The sequence below is a fragment of the Leptinotarsa decemlineata genome, unplaced genomic scaffold (genome assembly GCF_025532065.1).
Source record: "Leptinotarsa decemlineata unplaced genomic scaffold, Ldec_3_MD MMD2_tig00078363_RagTag_RagTag, whole genome shotgun sequence".
Classification (NCBI taxonomy): Eukaryota; Metazoa; Arthropoda; class Insecta; order Coleoptera; family Chrysomelidae; genus Leptinotarsa; species Leptinotarsa decemlineata.
The window spans coordinates 2,038,008-2,064,555 of NW_027412728.1; the positions used below are offsets into that span (position 1 = coordinate 2,038,008).

Below are 26,548 nucleotides of genomic sequence, written 5' to 3' on the forward strand. Positions count from 1 at the left end.
TAATAAATCCAACTTATTACAATAGGATGGTGATGATTTCTTATACTACAGGTTATATTATTGAATTTATTGCATTTTTTGTAAGATATAGTCCATTTTATTCCATGATGATATAACTTTCTTCAATTCAAGTTGTTTTTGAGTTTGCTCATTACAAACAAACAAATATTCTACCTCTATATCATTAGTTGAGATTATAAAAACACTTCATATTCAAACATATTATTTATTGAAAAAAATGTAATTCTCTTTAAAATTGTAACAGGTTACATTTTACAAACCTCAATGATAAAAGTGTTCAAAAAGTTTTACATATTTTCGAACATCTCTACTCTTCTTACAGTATTTCCTCTTCTGATATCTGCTAGCGTTTTGTATTTATCCCGACCTTCAAGTAAATTGATCCTATGTATTCTATCAAGGTCAGATTCTTGCTCTTGCTGTCTGGTTTCCTCCAGTTTACTCTGAAGCAACTAAAATGTACGATGATACTCTGTTAATTACGCAATAATATGTTAATAGTTCATATGAACTTAAATCATATACAATTTGAAAAACTACTATGTGATCCGGTGAAAATTGGTACAGTATGATGGTAGATTATTATGCAAGTATAGGTTTTTTTCTATAGAACTTATAATTATAGAACGCGTCCTGCAGAAGTTTGATTTAAAATGTTTGTCTTTATTTATGTTGTTTATTTGATTTTAAAATAATAATAATAATAACAATAATAATAATAATAATAATATAAGCAGGGATGGCTACTAACACTCTTTGCCTTTGGTGAGTTGCGACACCACTTACCCGAGCAACTGGTGCAAAACCGGACCGGCAGCCCAGGCGCACCCGGGAAGGAGAACTCCATTCTCCCTCCGGTGCCGGCCGTGGGTCCAAAGGGCTAACCACCCGGTGGACCCAACACTTGGTTCCCAATAATCAAGAAAGAGGGTCAGAGGCAAGGTGGTGGGGCCCATAACGATGATTTGCCTACTGATGACAACCCTGGCCATGAAAACGGACGTTTTGAGTGGACGTATGAACTAAGAGATAGCCTTATGCATTGCTACGAGAGTAGTGAGCCTGCACGAAGAGAATAGATGGCGAGATTGCATGCTCTGTGGTGTGAAACACATCCGGAGCATGCCACCTTTTCCGCCCAAAACCTTAGGGATTATGTATCTCATCTTCGGCGGCAGGGCTTTTTAGCTCCTTCCCAGCCTGCTAACGAAGTGGTAGAAGTGACAGTTCTACCACCCGTTGGCACGGCAGGAGAGGAGACTCGCATCATACCACCAATGGAGACGACAATCAGAACACGCAGGGCGCTTCACAGGATTAAGCCCCTGAAGCCACAAGAACTGGTTCGTTTGGATGCGGAGGTTCATAGTGTTCTAACAGAAGAGGCTGACATCTGGCAAATCAACACCGCCGTGTATAATGTCGTCCAATCGCTTTCCGAATCGGAAGGACGAAATCCCGGCCTTGCGGTTCGGAAGATTGAACGGCGTGTACACAAGATGGAGGCTAAGATCACGTCGGCGAGACAACACGCGTCTCGTATCCAATGTGTGATGGATTACAGGGCGGCCAACAAGCTTTTCATGCCCACAGTGCGGCGAATAGCCGCCAAACTACGACGTATCCATCACACTCTAAGTCAAGGCGTGCTGCTGACCACCAAACAGCACTGCCTTGATAGGATATGGATGCTAGTGGCTGCTAAGAAGTCACTAGTGAGGCGAGCGAGAAGTATCGCGGAAAACCTTAGGTTCCGCGAGAAACCTTCTCGCTCATTCCAAGAGCCTCCACGTGTTGTGGATAATCCGCCGACCGCTGATCAGGTGGAATCCTCCTGGAAGGATATCTATGAACACCCGCAGCCACTCAACTCAGACACTCCAGCCCTAGCGCAGTTCGAAGCTTTCAACAGAGAGCTTCGACAGCCTGAGCTCAATGAACTGCGCAACCCGATAACCCCGGATGACGTTCGAAGAGCCCTTCCAAGAACTATGCTGCTCCAGGCCCAGATCGGCTGAACACTTATTGGTGGAAAAAAACTACTAAGCACCCACCGCCATCTGGCCAGAGTTTTCCACTCATAGCTGGACGGAGAGCAGCCGATTCCGAATTGGTTTGTTGAGGGGCGTTCTTATCCCCAAAAGCAGAGATTTGTCGATTCCTAAAAATTACAGACCGATAACATGCTTGAATTTGTAATAAGTTGTTCACAAGCATCTTATACACATGAATACTCACCGCAGTTGACCGAGTGTTCGAACGGATATATGAGCAGAGAGGATCGAAGAGAGAAGTCGCTGGATGTGAAGAGAAGCTGCTCATCGATAGATGTGTAACGCAGGACTCGATACAATATAAGCGTAACCTCTCTATGGCCTGGATCGATTACCGTAAGGCATTTGATACAATTTCGCATAGGCTCATCTTGCATCTGCTCAGATGCCGTGCGGTACCCGACAAAATAGTGAGATGCATTGAACAACTGATACCACTCTGGCGAACTCGCTTTACCATAACATCTGGTCAAGCAGGAGTCCAAACAGGGTGGGTCACTTTCAAAAGGGGTGTATTTCAGGGTGATTACCTCAGTCCCCTTCTCTTCTGCATCTCACTATTGCCATCATTCGTTGCGCTCAGAAACACTCGAGGGTATAACTGTGGCACCCCCGGAAACCGGAGGCACAAGGTCACCCATTTGTTTTATATAGATGATCTTAAACTTTATGCATCTGGAGAGAAGGATCTCCATCAGTCCTTGAGGGTGGTGGAAGAGTACACGCATGCTATCGGCATGAAATTCGGTCCGCAAGTGACCTTTTCTCTTGCTGACTTACCCACAGATGTCTCCACCCAGCTGTTTACACAATATGTAAATAAATAAAAAGTTGTTGACGATTTGAAAATTATTTTCTCATTTTCATTCAGTTATTCATTAACATATCGCTCTCATTACATGAACAAATTGAATCTAACTTGACACTCAATGTTAAAATACGCATAATGCAGTAACAGCACACATAAGAGCATTATACACATAAAGGTATCCGAAACATAATGCAAGGAAATATTTCTAAATTCAATTTGTGAAAGAATCTAATCCAAATAAATAATTGCATTGAAGTAGTTAGCTAGTCGTAAAATGGTCGCAAGAGGAACCCTAGTAGTGGTTACCAATCGAGTTATATTAAACATAGCTAGTGTTCGAGAGGTACATTAAATTTGATCAAAGCTAACACATCGGGAGAATTCACTTATTATATTGTCGATAATTTTGTAGAGGAAAACCAACATGCAAATGGTAAGGCTATTAATTTAAAGAACCGATACGGTAGGCCATATATAATTAATACAAGACCTAATAGATTGTGTGAAGATTCCTGACTTGGAAAAAGATGAATTGGACAACATTTTTGGAGTTTTACAATGAAATTGAAAATCTGGCAGTTAAAGTGAAAAGTTACAAATATGATAAATTTTTGTTGAATCCAAACCTCTCGAAAGACGCAGTGATTAAATTGAGCACAAATTCAAAATTAGAATGAAAAAAAACGTTGTTTCTGAAAAAGGACAGGATGAAAAGGAGACATATGTCTGTACTATATCTATTTAACCAGGAAAACCCACATTCAGATGTAAATTCTGCAAGAAAGATGGACATGAAGTAGAAAAGTACCAAAACTTCAAAACAATTAGGAGTTGAGAAACGTTGAAACTGGGGATGAAAGAAAGAATGTTTCATTTGTTTGGGAGCATCACATCACATAAAACTCTAAAAGTAAGAACAATGTGATGTTAATGGCTGCCTTCACAAACTTCTTATGGTGGTGTACTACCGGTAGTTGTGAATTTGGACACAAGTTCTTTCAAATATTTTTTACAGATAAGACGATTCGCAAAACGTTTATTGAAAATCATTTCGGTCTCGTCGTACGGTTGCACCATAGATAAAATTCGCTTCAATTTTTTCTTCCAATGGACGAAAATTGACCATTTTAGAGATGGACTGTACAATGATGTTCATAGGTACTGACATTTTTTATCATTTATATAAACAAAAAATAATTTAACAACCCTTATCTGGGTGTTGGAATTGTCATATGACAGATAAAAAGGAATATTTCTAGAAATAATATTGAAATTATTAAATATTCCGCCATTTTGTAGTGAGGATATTGACTTCATATTCTAGGGTTTTGAAATATTCGTCAGGAGCTTCAAAATGATGTATCACTAGACCTCGTCTCGATCTAATTTTTTTTTCCAGATGACACCCAGTCGCCATCTTGAAAGTATCATCTGTCAATTTCACTTCAAAATAAGGTATTTATGCATTGATTTCATTATCCCAAATTTCAATTTCTTGAGTTGACCCGTTCAAAAAATGAAAGGGGGGACATTAAAGAAATGCACTGTATAAACTTCCGCCGATTTCGGATGCTGAAGGAGTATTAAGATTGTAAAGCAGAGTAGTATACTTCAATGATTCAGGCACAGACACCCAATTTTCAATTATGTCAGACCCAAAAATTATATCACAATCTTGCTAATTTTTTCTTACCACTGAAAAGCAGCCTATAATGGTATTTCATATCAAAATTAGTTCCCTCAGATATAAAAATCAACATGTTTCTTGAAATTTCCGTCTTGACTTTGAGTAAAACAACAATGGCGGATGGCCGAATCATATAATCGCTGAAACACTGTAAATCAGAGTTACTCAAACTGGACTTCGTCTAGGGTTCGGTTACTCAAACTGGGTTTCGCGACAAAATTTACGTCATGGTTGCCGATCACTATCAAGACTATGCATTTTGAGCACGTATCATTACTCTTGTATTATGAAGGCTATCAAAAAGTAGAATAATAACTCGGTTCGTCGAACTTCGTCCCGAAATTTATTTATTTTTGCAAGACAGTACTACAACCTCAAGTGCAGACTTGAAGCCGACATTTTCGCGATTATCAATTATTGATTCTGCTTCAATTTTTTTTTCCTCAACAACTACAGGATGCTTATTATCAGAGTTATTATATCAACATACCTTGAGCTGCTCCTTCAACTGATCGTTCACCTGCTGGAGCTCTGGAAGACTGGTGTCTGCGTCGTCGGGAAGAGTTTCCAATTCTTCTTGTTCAAGTTTCCTCTGTCTCTCTTCTTCTTCCCTTCGAAGTGCTTCTTCAGCTTGTCGTCGAAGTTCTTCCTCTTTTCTTCGCGCTTCTTCCACTTCTTCTTGGAGCCTCTTTGCTTCGGCGTCTCTACGTTCAACTTCTTCTTGTATTTTCTGAACTTCCTCGTGTTTCGATCTGATTTCCTCCTCGAGCTTTTGTCTTTCTGCAGCTTCCATATTTTTACTCTGTTCAAGACGCTCCATCATTGCACTCAATTCGTTTCTTTGCTGTTCCAGTTCCTCCTTAGATTTTTGTAAGTCCTCCAGCTGTTCCTGTAGTCTCTTGATCGTCAGATTTGCTTCATACAGACGTTTTTGGTCCTTTTCCATCTCTTCTTTCATGTGTTGAATTTGTTTTTTGTATTCTACTTCCCTTTGTTCTGCTTCTTCTCTCAAGGTTTTCTCATTATAGTATTTTTTCCTGTAAAAAAAGTTTTGTAGATGAAATAGGCGAAAATTTGATTCATCAACTTCGAATAAAAGTGCTTTGTGAGAAAACGGTTTAAGTTTGATAATTCCACACCAATTTGTTCAAGTATTTTCATTAATTTATAAATATACAGGGCTTTTCATGATGAGCATTAATTAGCCGTTTCTGACAAACTATTTAACGGATCAACCTGAAAATTTCACTGTATGCATAAATCAATATGACCTACACGCCTAAAATATTTCAGACGAAGCGGAGTTTTCGCTTCTGCTATAAAGAAGCGGCTTCTTTGATTTTTCAAATGGAACACCCCGTATATAATATCATATTATGATTCATTATCACTTTGTCAACAAATTCACATACTATTATATTAATTTCGATATTTTTTTTACCAAACATGAACTTTTATAAATGCTGATACTCTAGAACTTTCTCGCACTAAAACGATCAAATTTGAAATGGAGTGAAGTGATACTATGAGGATCTTCACTCCGAGTCATATTTTCATTTGCCTCATACAGGGTCTTCAAAAAATGCAGATACTTTGATCTCATGAAAAAATGAGTGTAACTCAATTTTTTCAAATGGAACACCCTGTATATTTCAACATTTTTGAGCTCTATATCCAATTTTGGATCAACTTTGTTCAGATAATACTATTTCTATTTTGAACCGTTTTCGAGATAAACTGTTTCAACCGGAAACTGACGTGGTTTTCTTGCTCGTTTTTTTGAATTCATCACTTATTTTGGATATTCAACCTTTTTTTTTATACTTAGTAATATTCCTTTTTGATTTTTTAACTGTCTCAGATCAGTCAATTCGAAATTGGTATGTAACTACCTTAGAAAAAGTTACAATTTGTATACATTGAGGTATTGGTCTCTAACAACAGTACACATTAATATTTTTCAATAGTGTGCTTTGGAAAAATAAATAAACCAATTATTTAACGTCAGACTTCCGTTGGTCGTTTTGACTGATTGTGATAGCTACCAATTATAATAGAATAATGTCAAGATTAGGTTACAGTAATGAATATTTCTTGAATTTATCAATAATTTATGGTGAGTGCAATAGAATTGCAAGTAGAACATGCCGAGTATTTCATGAAAGATATCCACAACTTCCGAAGCCGAATGTGATAAATCGACTACTAAAAAACTGTAGGTTGAATGGAACCTTCCGTCCAAAAATCATTCGTAAGAAGACTAAAGTGCATGATGATGACAATGGTATAACAGTTTTGGGATACTTTCATGCATTTCCAAATGCTTCTCTGCACGAGGCTGAAAGGGAGATAGGTATAGGGTATACTTGACAATTTGTCGAATTCTTAATAAGCATAAATGGCATCCCTATAAGTTCGACTGTGTCCAACATTTGAAAGAGACTGATTTACCTCGTAGAGTGGAATTCTTTGAATGGTTACTTGTCAAGACTCAAGAGGATGAACATTTCCTTGACAATATCATATGGACAGATGAGGTCAAGTTCACAAAAAATGGAGTTTTCAATAGACACAACAGTCATTCTTGGGCGTCAGAAAAACCCCATGTTGTCTGCCAAAAGGGTTTTCAAGAAATATGGCAATTCAATGTATTTTGTGCCATAAAGAATGAGTCAATTTTTTATATCGAGTTTTATGATGATAATTTGAATGCATCAAAATATGAAGTTTTAACCGAAATCTTCGAAAACAGATGGATTGGTAATAATGGACCTTTTCGTTAACTTCCTAGAACACCAGATGGCAATCCATTAAATTATTTCATGTGGGGTTTCATTAAAAATATGGTTTACTCTACTCCAATAACAACAATGGAAGATATGAAATCGAGAGTTACAACTGCTTTCAATAGTTTGACTCCAGACTTGATCAGAAGCGCTACACATGACAATCTTTTGAAGGGATTACATGTTTGTTTAAGTAGAGGTGGATATGTGTTTGAACATATTTTGAAATACACTGACGATTAAATTAACTCATTAATTTATGGGTTTATTATTTTCAGTTCCTGTTTCAGCGTTAATAAAACTATTGTTTGAAGAGAAGTTCCATTCGATGGTTAAGAAGTATTTTAATAATTATCTTCTCATTGTATTATCTGTGACTAATTGAGAAACATCAAACGAAATATGTTTTACAAAAATGAGTGATGAACAAGGGAACCATGTCAATTTCCGTTTGAAACAGTTTATCTCGAAAACGGTTCAAAATAGAAATAGTATTATCTGAACAAAGTTAATCTAAAATTGGATATAGAGCACAAAAATGTTGGAATATACAGGGTGTTCCATTTGAAAAAATTGAGTTTCACTCATTTTTTCATGAGATCAAAGTATCTGCATTTTTTGAAGACCCTGTATGAGGCAAATAAAAATATGACTCGGAGTGAAGATCCTCATAGTATCACTTCACTCCATTTCAAATTTGATCGTTTTAGTGCAAGAGAGTTCAAGATTATCAGCACTTATAAAACTTCATGTTTGGTAAAAAAAATATCGAAATTAATTTGTATCTTCTAATAATAGATAGGTATAGGGAAATAGTATATGAATTTGTTGACAAAGTGATAATGAATCATAATATGATAGTATATACGGGGTGTTCCATTTTAAAAATCAAAGAAGCCGCTACTTTATAGTAGAAGCGACAACGCCGCTTCGTCTGAAATATTTTAGGCGTGTAGGTCATATTGACTTATGCATACTGTGGAATTTTCAGGTTGATCCGTTGAATAGTTTGCCAGAAACGGCTAATTAACGCTCATCATGAAAAGCCCTGTATAACGTGTGCATATCCAAAGATTCGAAATATGTCGGTGAAAGCATCTCCAGTTACGAGCCACTATGAGTAACTGTCCCAAATTAAATGTTTTGAAATTATGTTGAATCAAACAATAAACTGAATAATGTTTCTGTAGTTTTAGACCTCTATTACTGATAATATATCAATTTGAAAGATATTCAGAAGTACCGTTTAACCAGAAAATTGTTTGAACATCCAACATCCAATTCGAAGTATTGGTGAGTCATTTGGTATTTACTCAAATTTTTGCTAAGAAAATGTAATGAACAAATATGTCATAATAACTGGGTTACTGGCTGTATAATATCAGTACAATGGTCATTAATAAAAATTAACATGGGCTTTTTGCTCTTCTCGAGTTATACAGGAAAAATTAAAAATGTTGTTTTTGATTTTCTACGAATATAATTTTCATTTCAGGAAATATAAAAAAATGAAAAGAGAGACATTTTTGTAATCGAAATGTACAATAACAATGTAGCAATAAATCTTTGAATTAACTTTTCGTGTCAACACGGTCAACATAGCCATATTCTGAATACGGGTCTGTCTTTCCCATTACAATTATTGGTAAAGCAATAAAATCACAAATCACACTATGACGATTAATATTTTCATAGTGTTTTTGATTTCGGTCCTGTTATTAGTTCTTTTGTAATTTGTTTTGATTTCTCTTGGATACCTTTACCACCAATTCTGGTGTTTCCCGGGGATATTGCTTGTTCCAAATTATATTTCGCTGATGACCGCAGACTTGTCTATACGTTCAGTTTGAAAACTTGTTGTGTCAATTGGTAATAAATTGTACCTCAAGAATCTACATCGTTAGAAATATATTACCAAACAATTATTGGTCTATTGCAGGGATGACCCAGGTTATCTAACCGTTCTACTTATAGATTATGATCATCTGAATTATCATATGCAGGGACTTGGTTTGTAGGACTGCCGCCTCTGTTTCAGGTTTTCCGAGTTTGGCCGTTAGGTTGATTAGATTCATAAGAAATGCCTTCATCTGACAAAGTTCAAATACGGTGAGCTACCCGTGCGGTTTGCAGCTGAAAGTCGAACAGATCCACACACTGGGACCTATCTACTTACATCTGAATAAAACTCTGGAGGAACATTTGACCTGCAAAGACGAAAACAAATTGCTGTTCCATGATACTACAACCCGGGCATCAGTTGAACTCAGGTATTAGTTTTCTCAAGGAGAATATGACAGAACCAAAAACTTATAATACCATAACACACAATTTCGATACCTGCGTAGATCAATTTGTAATAACTGCCATTACGATAGTAACATAAAATGTCATTTTATTCATCGAGATCGAGGTCGATTACCCGTTTCTTCGGTGTAGATATTTTTTCAGTTGAAAAAGCGCTGAATTACGTTATGACTGTCGGACCTTCGAGCGTTGTTGTGGTCACGTTCAAAGTTGAACTAGACTAAACAAATGAATATATTGCTTTCTGCCGATGATCATCCCACACAGCACTAGATATTCATGGAATATTCCCTGTATATCATAAAACGAACGTATATATTCCAAATATTCATAGAATATTCTTGGAATATATACATGCCTTTAAAATATTCATAGAATATGCTTGAATGAATATGGCAGGATTATTCCCGAAAGAATGTGCATAGAATGTCTATAAATGGATTATTCTCCCTTGAATATTCTAAGAATATTGTCGATCGAATATACCATATGGTATATTCTTAGAATATATCCCCACGGTATATTTTGGAATATTTTATACAATGGAATTTTGAATTATCTTATAATAACGTATTCAAATAATTCAATAATATTAAAAACAAAAATATTTGAAGATCTTAATCGAATGCATAACCTAATGTATACAACCCTGATAGTGTTAACCAGTTTTTGAACTCAACGCAAAAATTCTGGATGATTTGCTCCAACAGCAACTGTTGGAAACGACAAAAAAATTTGAATGGGCCAATAAATGAACCAATTGCATCAATAAATTGGTTAATTCTCATCCTATTTGTCTTTTTGTATTTGAAATTATTCAATTACAAAGCGAAAAATCCTGGAAACAGAGAAATGGGGAAGTGAAGAATTGGAGTAAACGTTTCTCATTGGTCAATTGAAGTGTAGCGCGCGACAGTCGAATAAGCTCTGTGAAAGCGGCTGTCCCTTAATGCATGGTACATTTGCGTTAAATTCGACAGGTTCGCGTGTGTAATGCATGGTGTGTTGATGTTATTATCAAAGTATAATTCTGTCACGTTCAGTGTACCATTTATAATTTGGGGTTATCCAATTTGCAGTACAGCGAATAGTTTGATTTTGGATCTTCAAACAGGAGAGTTGCATCTATTCAGTATTCAAGGAAAGTAAGTAAATGCAATAGTATCGATAGTAAAGTCTAGGTGATTAACCTACTATACCTCATTTTAGGTTCGAGGAGAGTTGGTGTGTGGGATTTGTTGGTTTGACTAAGTACATGTTTGAACTAGAGTGATTTCAGTTGTGTATCTTCAATAGAGAAAAGTAAGTGAATGACACATTCTTTTTTATCATTTGTTTTCATAATTTTTATCACTCGTTTTCAAGATAGTATCAATTTGCCCAAAAGGAAACAGAGTGGTACCTGGTACAGGCAGGTGCGCCAAGGAACTGAAAACGTAATGATTACTTTTCAACAAGACAATGCAAGTTGCTCTCCAAGTCATAAAATGTTGTAAATGTTCATGAGTAACCTATGCGAAAAATATCTATTTGATTTTTATTCCAGTTTTATTGTGCCACTATCAAATAGTGATAATGAACGTTAATGTACATTTTGTTCCAGGTATTACTATTGAAACACTGGCTGATGCATTGTTGGACAAATATAAGGAAAACTATTCTGGTGAGCAAAGTTTGAATAACTTTAAGTAAGTGAAATTCATTGAAGAACCCATCATACCACTCATTTTAAATACTTGATTTGTGGGTTTATTTTTCTAAGTGAGAAACCTAACCTAACCTATTTCTTGATGTAATACACTTTTTCTTTTTCAATGAAATGATATATTTATTATTTTTTAATTAGTGCTGATGAATTCACAGAGTTGTTATTTTAGTATATTTTTTAGTATACATTTGTTTGAGAGTAGAAACATCCTAATTTGAATACATTTCTAATATTTGTAATATGACAGTATTCAGGAATATTTTATTCAGTGAATAAATATTCTGAATTAGATTTTTTATTTTTAATATTGGTTGAAACGTCAAATATTTCAGTGTATATTGTTTTTAAAATATATTTGTTTATGAATATTATGTGTTTTATTACTTGTGTGAATCTTGTATCAAAATGCAATATATACATGCCTAATAGCGGTTACTTGTCACATTCTTGGAATATTCCAAATATTCCTAGAATATTCATAAAATATATTTAAAGAATATTCTATGGTGTTTCTCTATTGTATATTCCTACAATAAACTAAGATTATCCTTAATATTTTATGAATATTCCTCGGGTTCTATTCCTGGAATATTCTTAATAGAATATACCTTAGTATTCTAAGAATATTATAAGATATTCCAAGAATATTTCCAAGAAATATTCTTAAAATATATCAAAGGTTCGCCAGGAGCACTTCCAGGGAATATTCTCCAGAAGATATATATATATATATATATATATATATATATATATATATATATATATATATATATATATATTCATAGCATAATACAATATCCTTAAATGTATATTCATGAAATATACCTGGAATATCTATTGCTATGTGGGATACGCTTGGTAAGGTTAAAAAAACGCTGAGATGAGGTTTCCGTGGCTATCGTTGTTGACGCAAGGGCTTGGAAGAGTTTTTGTGAGGAGACACAAACAGTTGGTCAGCGGATCTCGTCGAGACGAGATCGGGGGGTCTCATCCCTCAGCCTTCGAGGCTGAGGAAGGTGACCTAAATAGGAGAGTTATATTGTTTAAGCGCGTGGTGCGAACAGAATCTATGGTTAACCATGAACCACCCAAAGAAGCGTTATGTGAGTGTTTGTTATTTTTTTACTGACTAGATGATCTTGAGAGAGAGAGAGTTCACATATTATTTTGTCTGAATCCACTTTCCATTTGCAAAGAGGTTGCATATTGTTGGGTTCCTAGTGCTGATAGTTAGGCTAGAGTACAATTACAAAAAAGAAGTGAACATTTAAAGTTATACACCACTCTCCCTAAAGTAAAAGTTAAACTGAGTTGGTGAATTCAATAGGTTGAATTAAATAGTAAATAGCGTGGTAAAATTGGCGGCATTTCCTTTGTTCTATACTCTTTTATTTTATACAATTCAACATTTTTCTTTTATATCAGATTTTACACGTTGTTTTTTATTATTTCGTCCATAGAGTCGGTTTTTACTTATTATACTTCATATTTGAAATCTTGGACTTCCATTTTCTCTTGGACTGAGAAAAACAACATCCTTGTAGAGTGAGATGAAGTTAAGAGAACAAAAACAAATAAGAGACTTTTTTGTCAATCTATAGAGAAGAGAATAGTGAATGTAAATAATTTCAATTTAGATTAAAATTCAGTTCTGGAACCACATAATGAGAGAGAATATAAGTAGGTATACCAAATGATCAGATTTCAGAAAGACCGGCCTTCGTGTGATCGGCACGAACCCTACAGCATTTGTCGCATTTGCCTAATTTTTGTACGTCCGAGAAAAGGATAAATGGACCAGAATTTATAACAAATTTGTTGAATTCCAAACTGAGTATCAATATGTCTTGGCACAATAACGTTTTTCAAATAGCTAAGTCTGCTTTCGGAAATTCATACCAAGCATCCTTAACAACTGGAAAAATCAGAGGAAGTTTGAAGATCTGATTTTCTCGAGATGCTTTCACGGAAAATGTTCGACTGCTTCAGCCCACTGGATTCCAGACCGATTGATCACTTCGAGGTTCAGGTTAATATACCTCAGGCTACACTACTATTGACTGAGGAAATTATATGAAATTGGTATAATAGAAAACCTTCGAACACAAAAACCATTGAGGATATTCAGAGTTCACAGTTTGGTCAATTATATTAAAATAGAGGTTCATAATCTAGCAACAACGACAAGAAACCGTTTATGAAACTGCTGAGACTAGAATTAAAAATGAAACAAGTTTCAATTATATTATGTGAATAAAATATGCGATTTAGGAGATTTTTAGAGGTTTCAAAAGAATTTAAAAACTCACATAAAAAACCGTTAATATATGTGATAGCTTAATGGGATCCACTATTAGAAATACACGACATAATCTGAATTACTCTTCCATACGTACCTCTGCTATATTGTCCACTTACAATTCTATAATACATATGTTTTCATATATGTATGTATATATGTGTATATATGGGCACTATTGTTTTTATAATATATATCACATCCATTTGCAACAACATCCATATCGATTTCAACATGTTTTCATATATTATCACTAGTACGCGTATTTTACAATTGTGATTCTATACTTAATTGTCAATTTAGTTTTATGTGATGTATGATTTTATATTTAAATAACATTATATGTCAAAACTGACAACTTTTTATATTTATTATAATATTTGTGATTTTATATTATCTTATGTGTTTTTAATTTCATATATTGAGTAGTTTATTTTCACAAATCTCCTTTATATACAGTGTGTAACAACCAAAACTCAACAGAGCCGTTTTTGAATATGAAAAGTAAGATTTAAAAAAAAGCTCGGACATGTCTTTTTCTGATTAAAGGGCGCACCCCCTCGGAGGGGTGCGTCCGACGACCCTTATTTAGATAGGGAAAGTAGGTCAAATGGCACCTTGTTTTAAAGGTCTTTCGAATACCTTTACAACTATGTCAAAAGAAAATTTTTGTAACGATTAGTTTTCGAGATAATTTGAAGTTGAAATTGCCATGTTAATAATACATTAGACAGAACACTCGGTAACTTGTATGTCTAAATGAAAAAAATTTCGAGCAGTTCTTCTTATCAGCTTTTTATTAAATAAAATCCCTTTTTTAAAATCAATACCCACTCCTCTTTTTCCAGTTTTCATTAGTACATCGTTCGATTGTTTTGTTTGAACGGGTCGTGTATTGTTATTTGTTTAAAAATGCCTTACACTACTGCTGAAAGGGTTTCAGTTATTGCTTTATGGCAACGACCAAAATGCTAATAGAACATCAATTTTATTTAACGAGCAATACCCTGGTAAACACCTAAGCAGAAATCACGTTCTGGATTTGGTCACAAAATTCAGGGAGACAGGTTCGGTTTTGAATAAGAAAAGAAATGTTCAGAGAAGGGTAGTGAACGACGATATGCGATTGGAGTGATTGGTCAAGTCATCGCCAATCTCAGATTAAGCACCAGAGATTTATCAGCAATGGCCGCAATAAGCCATATGAGCGCATGGAAATCCTTAAAAATCACAAATCTTATCCTTACAAAATTAAACTTGTTCATGAACTCAATGAGGATGATTTTGACCGAAGACAGGAGTTTTGTGAGGGCATGAGTGAGAGATTAATGCAAAATCCCGAGCTGCTTTATAACATCTGTTTTTCGGACGAAAGCTCACTTTATTCAAATGGTTGCGTGAACCGTCACAATTGCCGTTATTGTTCGGATGAAAACCCAAGACAATACGCAGAAATACATACCCAACATCCCCAAAAGTTGAATATCTGGGCCGGAATATTAGGCAATCATATTATAGGTCCATTTTTCATTGATGGAAATTTAACCGGTGATTCTTATTTACAACTTCTTGAAGAGGCAATACAACCTCGTATAGTTGGAATAATTGAACAGGATCTAAGATGTCAAGATGAATTTATCCATTTTCAACAAGACGGTGCACCACCCCATTTTGCCCAGCAGGTTCGAAATTTTTTGAATAATCATTTTGAAGGACAATGGATTGGCAGAAGAGGGCCAATTGAATGGCCAGCACGATCACCAGATTTAACACCATTGAACTACTTTTCGTGGGGATATTTAAAGTCTAAAGTGTTATGCTACACAGCCAGCCAATTTGGATGAATAACGTCGTAGAATTATTGATGAATGCCGAGCTATAACTCCTGAGATGTTGAATAATGTAAGAGCAAAATTTGCAAAATTTTATTGTTGCATGGAGCAAAATGGCGCACATTTTGAACATTCACTCTAAATTTCCTATGTGAGTTACCCTTATTAGGTGTTACTTTTTAGGTGTGTGCTTTAAAAACAATTATTGGGATTTATTAACCCTAAAACAGTTTTTTTAACTTTTCTGTGTCATCAGCATTCAAGGAAATCAGTAGGTTGTATTCGTTGTTTAGGTAAGTTTTTAGTATGATTCACTTTTTTATCAGAAGCATAAAATATCCACGTCAAAAGGCAACCTTCATAAGGAGGTGCCACTCAATTTACCTAAAATGTAAGGGTGGTAACCAACCCCATCCCCCGAAAAAATCTCCTCGTAATAAACAAATAATTCTTACTTTTTTACGAAATCAAATGGACACATATTAGCAGGTTGTCATAAAAAGCAAAAATTTTTTTTATGAAAGTTCTGAACGTAAATTGTACCTCAAAAACAATTTGATTTATTTCAAGAAGAGTTGAATTCAATGAAAATACCTTTAAATCTTCAGATTATCTCGAAAACTGATCGTTACAAAAATTTTCTTTCAACAGAGATGTAAAGGTATTCGAAAGACCTTTGAAACAAGGTGCCACTCGACCTACTTTCCCTATCTAAATAAGGGTCGTCGGACGCACCCCTCCGAAAGGGGTGCGTACTACAAAAAATCTGATTAGTCTGAAAGGTGTCTTCCTTTAATTAGAAATCGATCTCTCCGAGCTTTTTTTGAAAATCTTACTTTTCATATTCAAAAACGGCTCTGTTAAGTTTTCGTTGTTACACACTGTATAATTCATTCTCATACTTTAATATTTATCATATATTCATTTTTTTCCTTTGGATCTCCTATTCACCACATACAAGCAACATCTGATGCTTCTGTGGTTTCTACAATGTTTATTCAACTGTATGTATTATTTTTTTTGTGATTTGAATCTGGATAAACATTATTATTATTATTATTATATACAGTGCGCAAAAGCCAAATGGAATAAATTCATTATTTCGGTTACGGTATCTATTTTGACAATATCCCGAAACACGTCAAATTAAAATCATAATTTTACATACTTCAACGCAAAAATGCTACCCCTACCTTCAACCCCCGTTGAATCACGGCTACAACCCCCCAATTTTTTAAATGACTCGTGATATATAGGCTTGTGATATATCGTTTGAAAGGTCTCTTCATTCTCTATTCGAGAATGTTATCGCTTTCAAGTTTATTGCAACAATTAAAATAATATGAATTAAAATCATGTGGTAACTGAAATTCGATAAAATACACTACAAACTTATTGCAATATATGTATATAATAATATATATGTTGAGGTAGCGATGATAAGAAAGTAAGCAAAAACCATAGCAATATTCTTTTTAGATGATATCCTTTAAATAAATATAGTTTAAAAAACTAAGAAACACTCTTTCAAAGAACATCGAACTGAAAAGTTAAAAATATTTTTTTAAATAACCTTAAAACAATAACGAATGAAAAATACTAGTATCATTGTGGAAAAAGCGACGGGCGCTTGATATACAAAAAAAATGGCACAAAGCGCCCACGCTTTTTTCACAATAATACTAGTATTTTTCGTTCGTTATTCTTTAAAGCTTATTTAAAAAAATTATTTTCAACTTTTCAGCTCGATGTTCTTCAAAAGCGTGTTTTTTAGTTTTTTAAACTAGGTATATTTATTTTTAATTTTTTAGTTTCGTGTGCTATAAAAGCGTGTTTTTTATTTTTTTAAACTATATTTATTTTATCTAAACTTTGGGATCAATCAACCGTATATTGTTTAAAAAAATGACCATTGATATCTTCCGATTCCGGTGAGGGAGCCTGAAAGTCTCGCTACCAAGCCCAAGGCAGCAGGCGCGCAAAGGAGGGTTACAAATCAGGCAGCAGACGCGTGTTAATGGGAAAAAAATACTTTTTTCAAATGAATAAATACATGTAAAGTGAGTTTGAATTATATCAAGGAGATCACGTACAGCGCCATCTGCCCGCGAATAGATCAAGCAATAATGTCGATAATTCTGTCCAATACAGATCTCGAGCATTCAAACGGGAATAAATATGAAATGAAAATGAAAGTTACAAACAAACAAACTGACAAACAAATATACATACATAAAGGTGAATCTAATGAAAGTGTGTTGAAAAAAACTGTAAATAATTTTCATGGCAACGTTAGTTTAAAACGTCTTGTCAACTTCTTTTGTATATGACATAGATATATAGTATAATAGATAGATAGATAGAATTTATTTATCCTTTGTGCTATATTACATAGATGGGATACGTCAAATAAAATCTCGATGGGATACATATAAAAAGTAATTACAAATAGTATAATATATACATACATACAGTACTTAATGTAATATAAGAAAATAAAATAAAAAATGTTGTAAAAACCATTAAATATTTACAACTTCAAGTAAAAATTTGTCAGGTGTATAAAAGCAATTTGTCGATAAAAATGACTTAAGTTTTTGTTTGAAAGCAATTGGTGGCAGTGTGTTTACACTGTTTGGCAATTTATAAATACTCATTCTGACAAACACAGGAGATTTTTCATATTTTGTATAGAGGTGTTTTCGAGTTGTGAGCATATAGTTGTTTTAGTACTATATTTATGTACTTCCGATCGTAGGTCGAATTGCCTTTTATTTTCATGGATATATGTCATGAGTTTTAAAATAAATATTCTTGCCACAGTTGATATTTTATTCTCTTGAAATATTCCTCTATACGACATTCTGTAATCGAGGTTGAAAATTAATCGTAGCAGTGCCTTTTGTTTTGCGAATATTCTGTCAATGTCAGTGGCTAATCCCCAGACAGCAATGTTGCAACATACTGAGGAGTGAAATTTTGCGTAATAAACCGTTAGTAGAGATTTGGTATCTAGTTAACTTTTCAGTGATTTTATTGAGTAATACGATTGGTTCAGTTTCTTAGATGTAAACTCTATGTGTTCTCTCCATGTGGAGAGGGAATCAAAAATTGTTCCTAAAAACTTTGTACAAGTTGTTGATCTCAGAGATTTGTTGACAAAATTGAAGGTGAAGTTATGTAGACTCCGAGGAGAATATGCAAATTTAATGCGAACAGTTTTATTGACATCAACACTCAATCTGTTTTCGAAACACCAGTCACTGAATTCTTGCAGTACAGTGTTGACTTGGGTATTCATTTCATCCGGTGTTTTGCTTGATAATATGATAAAAGTATCATCTGCATAAAGGTACACATTATCATAACTCATATTATCAGGAAGATCATTGACATACAGTAAAAATATCAGTGGACCAAGAATGCTACCTTTGGTGTTCCTGTTGTAACAGAATACTCGTCAGATAATGTATTATTCTGTTTCACTTTGAAATATCGATTAGTTGAGAAGGACACGATGATCCTATTGATATTACCTCTGATACCAAGGTTGAAGAGTTTTTTAGAAATTATCTCAATACTCAGAGTATCGAAAGCTCTACTTAAGTCGAAAAAAAGTCCCACATCGACTTTTTTCTCATCGATTGAATCATGGATTTGTTGAACCAATTTGAGTGTTGCTATTGCCGTTGAATGATTTTTTCGAAAGCCATATTGGCACTTGGTCATCCAGTCAAATATTTCCAGGTAGTCATTTATCATGTGCGATAGATAGATAAGACAGTTATTGATCATTCACCAATTTACATTCGATTGATAATTCAAATACAGAACAATGTTAAAATAATAAAACACTTTGAAAACATTTTCCAACCAAGCAACACTGAAAGTAGGTAGTACACAGTACGATAAATATTTGCCACTACTTCAAAATGATGTCATTCCAAGTTTAGCAAATGTATGTCCTGATTCAGGAAACCCTCAAGTTCCAGTATATACGATATTGTTTAAGCAGGATGGAGCACCACCATGGTACCAAGTTAATGTCCGGCAATACCTCGATACAAAATTTCCCAATCGGTGGATAGGAAGGCGAGGATCGATTGAATGGCCAGCGCGATCACCTGATCTTTCATCAATAGATTTATTTTCATGGAGATATGACTTGAGAGAAAGAATAACGCTTGCCATTAGGTCGGTCACGACTGATATGTTGAATAATGTTAGAAGACAGTTTTATTTGAGATTAGATTTGAGATTAGGATGTTGCCCAGACGTTCACGGTAAACATTTTGAACATCTACTTCATCAGCATCCATAGTTTTTTTCGTATTCCTAATTTAATTACGTTTTGCATTACATTTTTGTTATTGAGTGTATTTTATCGAATTTTGGTAATCACATGATTTTAATCAATTTTATCTTAATGGTTGCAATAAACTTGAGAGCGATAACATTTTTGAATATAGAATGAAGAGACCTTTCAACCGATATATCACAAATTTAAAAAATTGGGGGTTGTACCTATCAATCGAAGAGGGTTGAAGGTAGGGGTGGCATTTTTACGTTGAAGAATGTCAATTTACAGTTTACATTTGTCGTGTTTCGAAATTTTTTTAAATATTCACAGTAACCGAAATGATAAATTTATTACATTTGGCTTTTAAACACTATAGTCAGTGAAATTGGCATCTATCGTTGGAGTCCGCAGTATACAGTTTACCGATAGAGATTTGGCAGTGTTGAAAATACATTCATCAAACATCTGGCCCATGAGATACATATTTCTTCAATCAAAGAAAATATTCATTCAGTTTTCAATGAATATTCCAAACTATTTCTAATAGAGAAAATGTCAGATCTACTAAAGTCTATCCAAATCCAAGATAGAGTAAAACAAAACAAAACCGAACCGTGATGTTCACGTGATCGCCCAGTGTCAGATGGAAAGGACAGCGTTCATTGGTGAATTCGCCTTCTTGGTACGAGTTCGGTACCAGCACAGGGTTGTAATCAGTCGTTTGCGTGTTTGTGTGGCGTGCGTTATGGTATATTGTTTAAAATTGTTTTCCAAGATGTCCAGTACAGACACTGCTGATCTGTACTGGACATCCTCTGAGTCCAGCCAGGAAACGATCCAAAAAAAGACATTTGAGTGTTGAGATGAAAGAAGTGATGGAAGAAATTGAGACATCGACTGTCGACGAAGTCGTATCCAAAGTTTCCGATGAAATTAGAGTGTATTGCGCTTCGATTTACAATGTTTTACGGGAATATAAACAAAATCATACATTTTCCAAACCGAATACAAATCAGAATCGTCAAACCATTATGATGCTGATAAACATGCAATAAGGAGGAAGGTGCATGAGTACTTTTTCAGAAATGAAATACCCACGATAGACAAAGTACTCACAGAAATAAATGAAGATGTTTTATTGCCAAGTTTTAAGCGGTCAACATTCCATAAAGTATTGAAACATTTGAATTTTGTATGAAAAAAACGAGGGCGCAATAGTTTATTATTGGATAGAGAGGAAATTGTGTTATGGAGGAGAGAGTATTTGACCAAAATTAAATATAATAGGAAACAACAGAGAACAACTTATCAAATGGATAAAAATTGGGTTAATGCTGATCATACTACCCCTAAAGTATGGGTCGATGAAACTGTGACCTCATCCAGGAGCGCCTTCTTAGATGGACTATCCACCGGATTAACAAATCCATCAGGTAAACTTATATTTATATTAAGACCTGCCTCAATCTCAATATATAAAAAATAACCCTTGTATTTGTTTTATTTACTTACATACCTATTCATAGTTTCAGGTAAAGGAAAACGGCTTATTATTTGTCACATCGGCAATGAGAATGGGTTTGTTGCTGAAGGGCTGTGGTGTTTCGAGTCGAAGAAAACTGAAGATTATCACGAAGAAGTGAACGGTGAATCTTTCGAACAGTGGTTTTCCAAAGTTCTACCCCATCTGGAGGATAATGCTGGGAATGTAATGGACAATGCACCTTATCATTCGCGACGGTTAGAGAAGATTCCGACAACGTCTTCAAAGAAGGTTGAAATCCAAAATTGGCTGCGATCAAAGAATATCAACTTTGAAGAGTCAATGCTGCTACAGCTACTAAAAATTTGTCAAGGAGCGCAAGTTTGAATACCAAAAATATATAGTCGATGAGATGGCAGCCGGCCAAAACAAAATTGTCCTTTGCCTGCCTCCATACCACTGCGAGCTCAATCCCATCGTGTTAATATGGGCGGATGTGGAGAATTTTGTAGCTCAGCATAACACCACGTTCAAAGTTGCAGATCTCAAAGTACTTTTTGATGAGGCTTTGAAAAGAGTCACAGCGGAGAAATGGGAGAAGTGTGTTCGGCATGTGATATCGGAAGTCGAGACAAACATGTGGAAGCTTGATAACATAATAGAGGCACAAATCGAGCCACTGATAATTCAGATTGGTGAGGATGACACTACTGATGAAGAGACAAATTCATCCAGTTGAATAATTTCAATTAATATTCCTTTTGATTTTACATAAAATAAAAATTATCAATAAAGAAATAATCACATCTCTTTCCATATAATGCTTGAGTGCGCTGTGAAAAATCCAATGAAAATTTTTTATATTACACATATTATCTGCATTTTTCCTGTTAAATAGCAATACTTGTGCATTTCACTCATTATTATAAAAAAGTTTTCCTAAGTATGATATGCATTTGCGATCAACAAGATGTTGGTTCTGAATACGACCCTGGCCAATACTTGAGATTTTCAATTTCACGTGCGTAGGGCATGTCAATGTTTACATCCACTCCATCTTGAATTCGAATTTGCTTTAGTGTTATACAAAATATATGATAATAGTGTCGATTATCCAGAGTTTTTAAGTTGTTACGCCGTTTGGAAAAAGCATTTTAGGTAAAAATTCTCCCATAAGCAGATTGTCAGATAATGCAAGGACATCGAAAGCTGAGTTTTCCTTCCCTTGAACAATTCAAGAAAGAAGTATGTGTTTTCCAAAAAGTATCTTAAACCAAAAGTATTTTATACGAAACCAACAACAAAACTGCAGGAGAAGAAGTAAGAGCAAATTGGTTGGATTAGAAGATGTTTTCGAAAACAAGATCTCGAAGGAGATGGAAGAAATCTACCTGGGTGCTCTATAGTGTACCCTCTATTTGGTATCCTTTATTTTCAACATAATAGGGTGACGCGGTTGAAAATAGCGTTGAGTCGTAATCAAGAAATTCAGAAAGCATTTCAGACGGATGTCAGAGACTAATTCCATTCTATCATCTAGAAAAAATGACGAAATGAAATATAATTTCTGTGAGTATTCGAACTCACAATACAACATTCCTGTGAACATGTGTGCCTGTCTAGTGCCTGTGAACATTTGGGTTCACAGGCACTATACTTATACTTAATAATAATAATAATAATATGCTGGACATGCTATCAGCATGTCCAGCATATGCGGTCTCGGCCTATATCCATCGACATAACGCGGCCCTAAGAGTGCTATATTACCATCTACGGCACTCTTACGGTATTGATGAGACACCGGTGTTGCCCTACGCTCCGGGGGATATTGAATAGGTTGTGGGGAACGAGAAGTGCCGAATTTATTGGAACTATTCGCTCCCCACCCTCAGGCTTATACAAGCTAATAAGCCTGATGTAGTCCTTCTCGACCACCAGACCAAAACGATATTTGTCGTGGAGTTTTCAGCTCCTGGCGAGACGAATATCGTCAGAAAAGAGGAGGAAAAACGGATAAAATATCGAGATTTTCTCTTCGAACTCCGCAGACTCTATCCAGATCACTCTGTCAAGATGGTCGTTCTGATTGTTGGAGTCCTTGGTGGAATGATGTCTTCTCTACTCTCGAATCTAAAAATCATACCGGCTTGCCGCACTAAGGCAGAAATCTTAGCCGCACAAATGCAGAAGGCTGTCATTCTTGGCTTACTGCGTTTGCTCAGGGCACATGATTCTCGGACCCAATAATCACTTACCCCACGGTGTGGGGAGTGGTCATTGGTTGATTATGCTGGCGCGCCCTCCCGAATGTGTCGGGGCTTCGGGGGATAGGGCCTGACCAGCGCACACTACGGTGAAAAAAAAAATAATAATAATAATGATAAGATGCCGGAGAGACGTATACTTACCTCGGGGTGGAACAACGCCACTCACAAGAGGTAACCGCAGTGAAAAACTCTCTCCGCGGCAAGTATCAGCACAAACTTCGACATATCTGGTCATCGGAGCTGTCGGGGAAGAACAAAGTTGCTGCAACAAATATGCTTGCCGTTCCAATCTTACTCTACTCGTTTGGAGTAGTGAAGTGGACTCGGGAGGAGCTGTATCAACTCGACGTAAGGACCCGAAAAATGATGCATCTCTATAGGAGTTTGCATCCCAAATCGTCCGTTCCAAGGTTGTACTTCCCCCGACAACAGGGAGGTCGTGGACTTTTGAGTTTGGAGTGTCTACATGACAGAATGGTACTGGATACAGCCTGTAAAGTCGTCAGGAGTTCGGATCCCCTTCTCTGCATGGTCCGTGACCATGAGAGAGCAGGAATTGGAGCATTTCTCCTTAGGGCAGCTGCTCGAGCAGCTGATGAACTCGGTATAGTTTTCCACTCTGAACGAGGTGACTACAACTCTGTCACCGAGTTGGAACCCGTTCAGCAAAAAGCTCAGATAAAAGCCGCAGAGATCACCTTACTTCTGCGGAGACACAGGGATAAGCCAATGCATGGGGTCTTCTTCAATAATATTGAAGACCTTGGCTTATCAAAGCGCCTGACGTTCGCTTTTCTCAGGTCGAGTGGGCTGAAGTCGGAAACTGAGGGGTTAATCATGGCTTGCCAGGATGGTGTCTTCAACACCTTAGTCTACCGCAGTCGCGTGATGGGTATAGAGGTTCCTGACACAAGGTGTAGGGCCTGCCGCGAGGCGCCCGAGACCCTAATGCACTTGCTATCAGCATCTCCAGCATATGCGGTCTCGGCCTATATACTTCGACATAACGCGGCCCTAAGAGTGCTATATTACCATCTACGGCACTCTTACAGTATTGACGAGACACCGGTGTTGCCCTACGCTCCGGGGGATATTGAATCCGTTGTGGGGAACGAGAAGTGCCGAATTTATTGGAACTATTCGTTCCCCACCCTCAGGCTCATACAAGCTAATAAGCCTGATGTAGTCCTTCTCGACCACCAGACCAAAACGATATTTGTCGTGGAGTTTTCAGCTCCTGGCGAGACGAATATCGTCAGAAAAGAGGAGGAAAAACTGATAAAATATCGAGATTTTCTCTTCGAACTCCGCAGACTCTATCCAGATCACTCTGTCAAGATGGTCGTTCTGATTATTGGAGTCCTTGGTGGAATGATGTCTTCTCTACTCTCGATTCTCAAAATCATACCGGCTTGCCGCACTAAGGCAGAAATCTTAGCCGCACAGATGCAGAAGGCTGTCATTCTTGGCTCACTGCGTTTGCTCAGGGCACATGATTCTCGGACCCAATGATCACTTACCTCACGGTGTGGGGAGTGGTCATTGGTTGATTATGCTGGCGCGCCCTCCCGAATGTATCGGGGCTTCGGGGGATAGGGCCTGACCAGCGCACACTACGGTGAAAAAAAAATGATAATATGCTTAATCATCTACATAATCTTGTAGACAAAGCTTGGGTAGTAAAAACTTTAAAACATGCAATACATACATAAAATTAAAATAAATATGGTGCATGGGTACAAACTATGTTGAAATGTAGGATATAAAAGATATTTAGTTATAAAAGAGTAAAAGTCGAGTTTATAAAAGTGTAGACGTTAAAATTAACACTTTAGGAGCTCCTTAATCGATAAAGATGAAAAATATGAGTAAGTCAGTTAAAAAGTTAAAAGCTATCGTTAAAATATTCATCTAAAGTATAATAGGGTCTATCAGATATAAATTGTTTGAATAACTTCCTGAAATGAAAGTCATTTATATTGACAGACCTTATATCCATAGGCAAATTCTATATTTCTACACTTTTCCACCGTTGTAAAATATGGAGTGGTGATGTTTTTAGTTGGCACAGTGTCTGCGGTTTCGGGTGTTATAATGGGAAGACGATGCAGCAAAATTTAATGTTTGCTTATTTATCAAACACACAGATTCCAATATAAATAATGCAGTTACCGTTAGAATATTATGTTTTTTGAAGAAGGTTCTACAGAGAATCTCTTGGTTTACGGTTTCCTATATACCTTATTGCCCTTTTCTGTGAAAGTTGTAGACTTTTGAATGAAGTTGTATGTAGTGCATGCTCCCCAAAACGGTAGTCCGTAGCGTAAGTGAGATTTTATGAGTGCATAATACGTACGCCATCTTTGCAGTGCTGAGCCCGAATTCTTTATAAATCACTCTAACCGCGTAACAGCCAGAGGAGACTTCCTAGTGAGTTGTTTAACATGATTCACAAATTTCAAATTCTGGTCAATGAGCACTACTAGAAATTTAGTGTTATTTTTAGATTTCAGTGCTCTGTCTTCAAAAAAAGTTCGTTGATTGAGCATCTGTCTGTTTAAATCTGTTTGAAATCTGTTTTTCCGTTAATCAGTTGTCGTCCCCATACGAAGGACAACTCTGAGAAACTGGTGCGAGCTGAGGACTAACGAGGTCTAACCTTTTAACTTGTGATTCCCAACCTACTAAATGATATTAAATTTGTTTTGGTTACGTTGTGATGAAAGATACAGGTTCGTATTAAAAATTAAAACTGATGATAGGCGTGTTGACGTGAAATGTTTAGTCAAAGATTTATTGTTACATCGTCACAGTACATTTCGAATATGATGAAACTTTTTCCGTTTCTCAATATTTTCTGAAATAACAATTCTATTGGGTAGATCAAGAACGGTGAAAGTACCTGTGAATTTTTTCTTCATACCTTTTACCATTGAATCTATTACAGTGTAGAATATAGCAATTTTACCACGTGATGAAAAATGGCCTGT

The 26,548-nt window shown here is 35.8% G+C and overlaps 1 protein-coding gene across 2 annotated transcripts in view; it reads right to left on the reverse strand.

Annotated features, from left to right (window-relative positions):
- Nucleotides 1–212: 212 nt before the first annotated feature.
- Nucleotides 213–26,548, reverse strand: part of LOC111508909 (moesin/ezrin/radixin homolog 1) — an 82,870-nt gene continuing 56,534 nt past the window's right edge. For both annotated transcript variants that reach the window (XM_074185928.1, XM_023164548.2), the window contains 2 exons: nt 5,064–5,610; nt 213–473 (listed from right to left, as the gene is read on the reverse strand). In XM_074185928.1, coding sequence (XP_074042029.1) covers nt 309–473; nt 5,064–5,610 — 712 coding nt within the window. In that variant the 3' untranslated portion in view covers nt 213–308. The remainder of the gene's footprint in view (nt 474–5,063; nt 5,611–26,548) is intronic.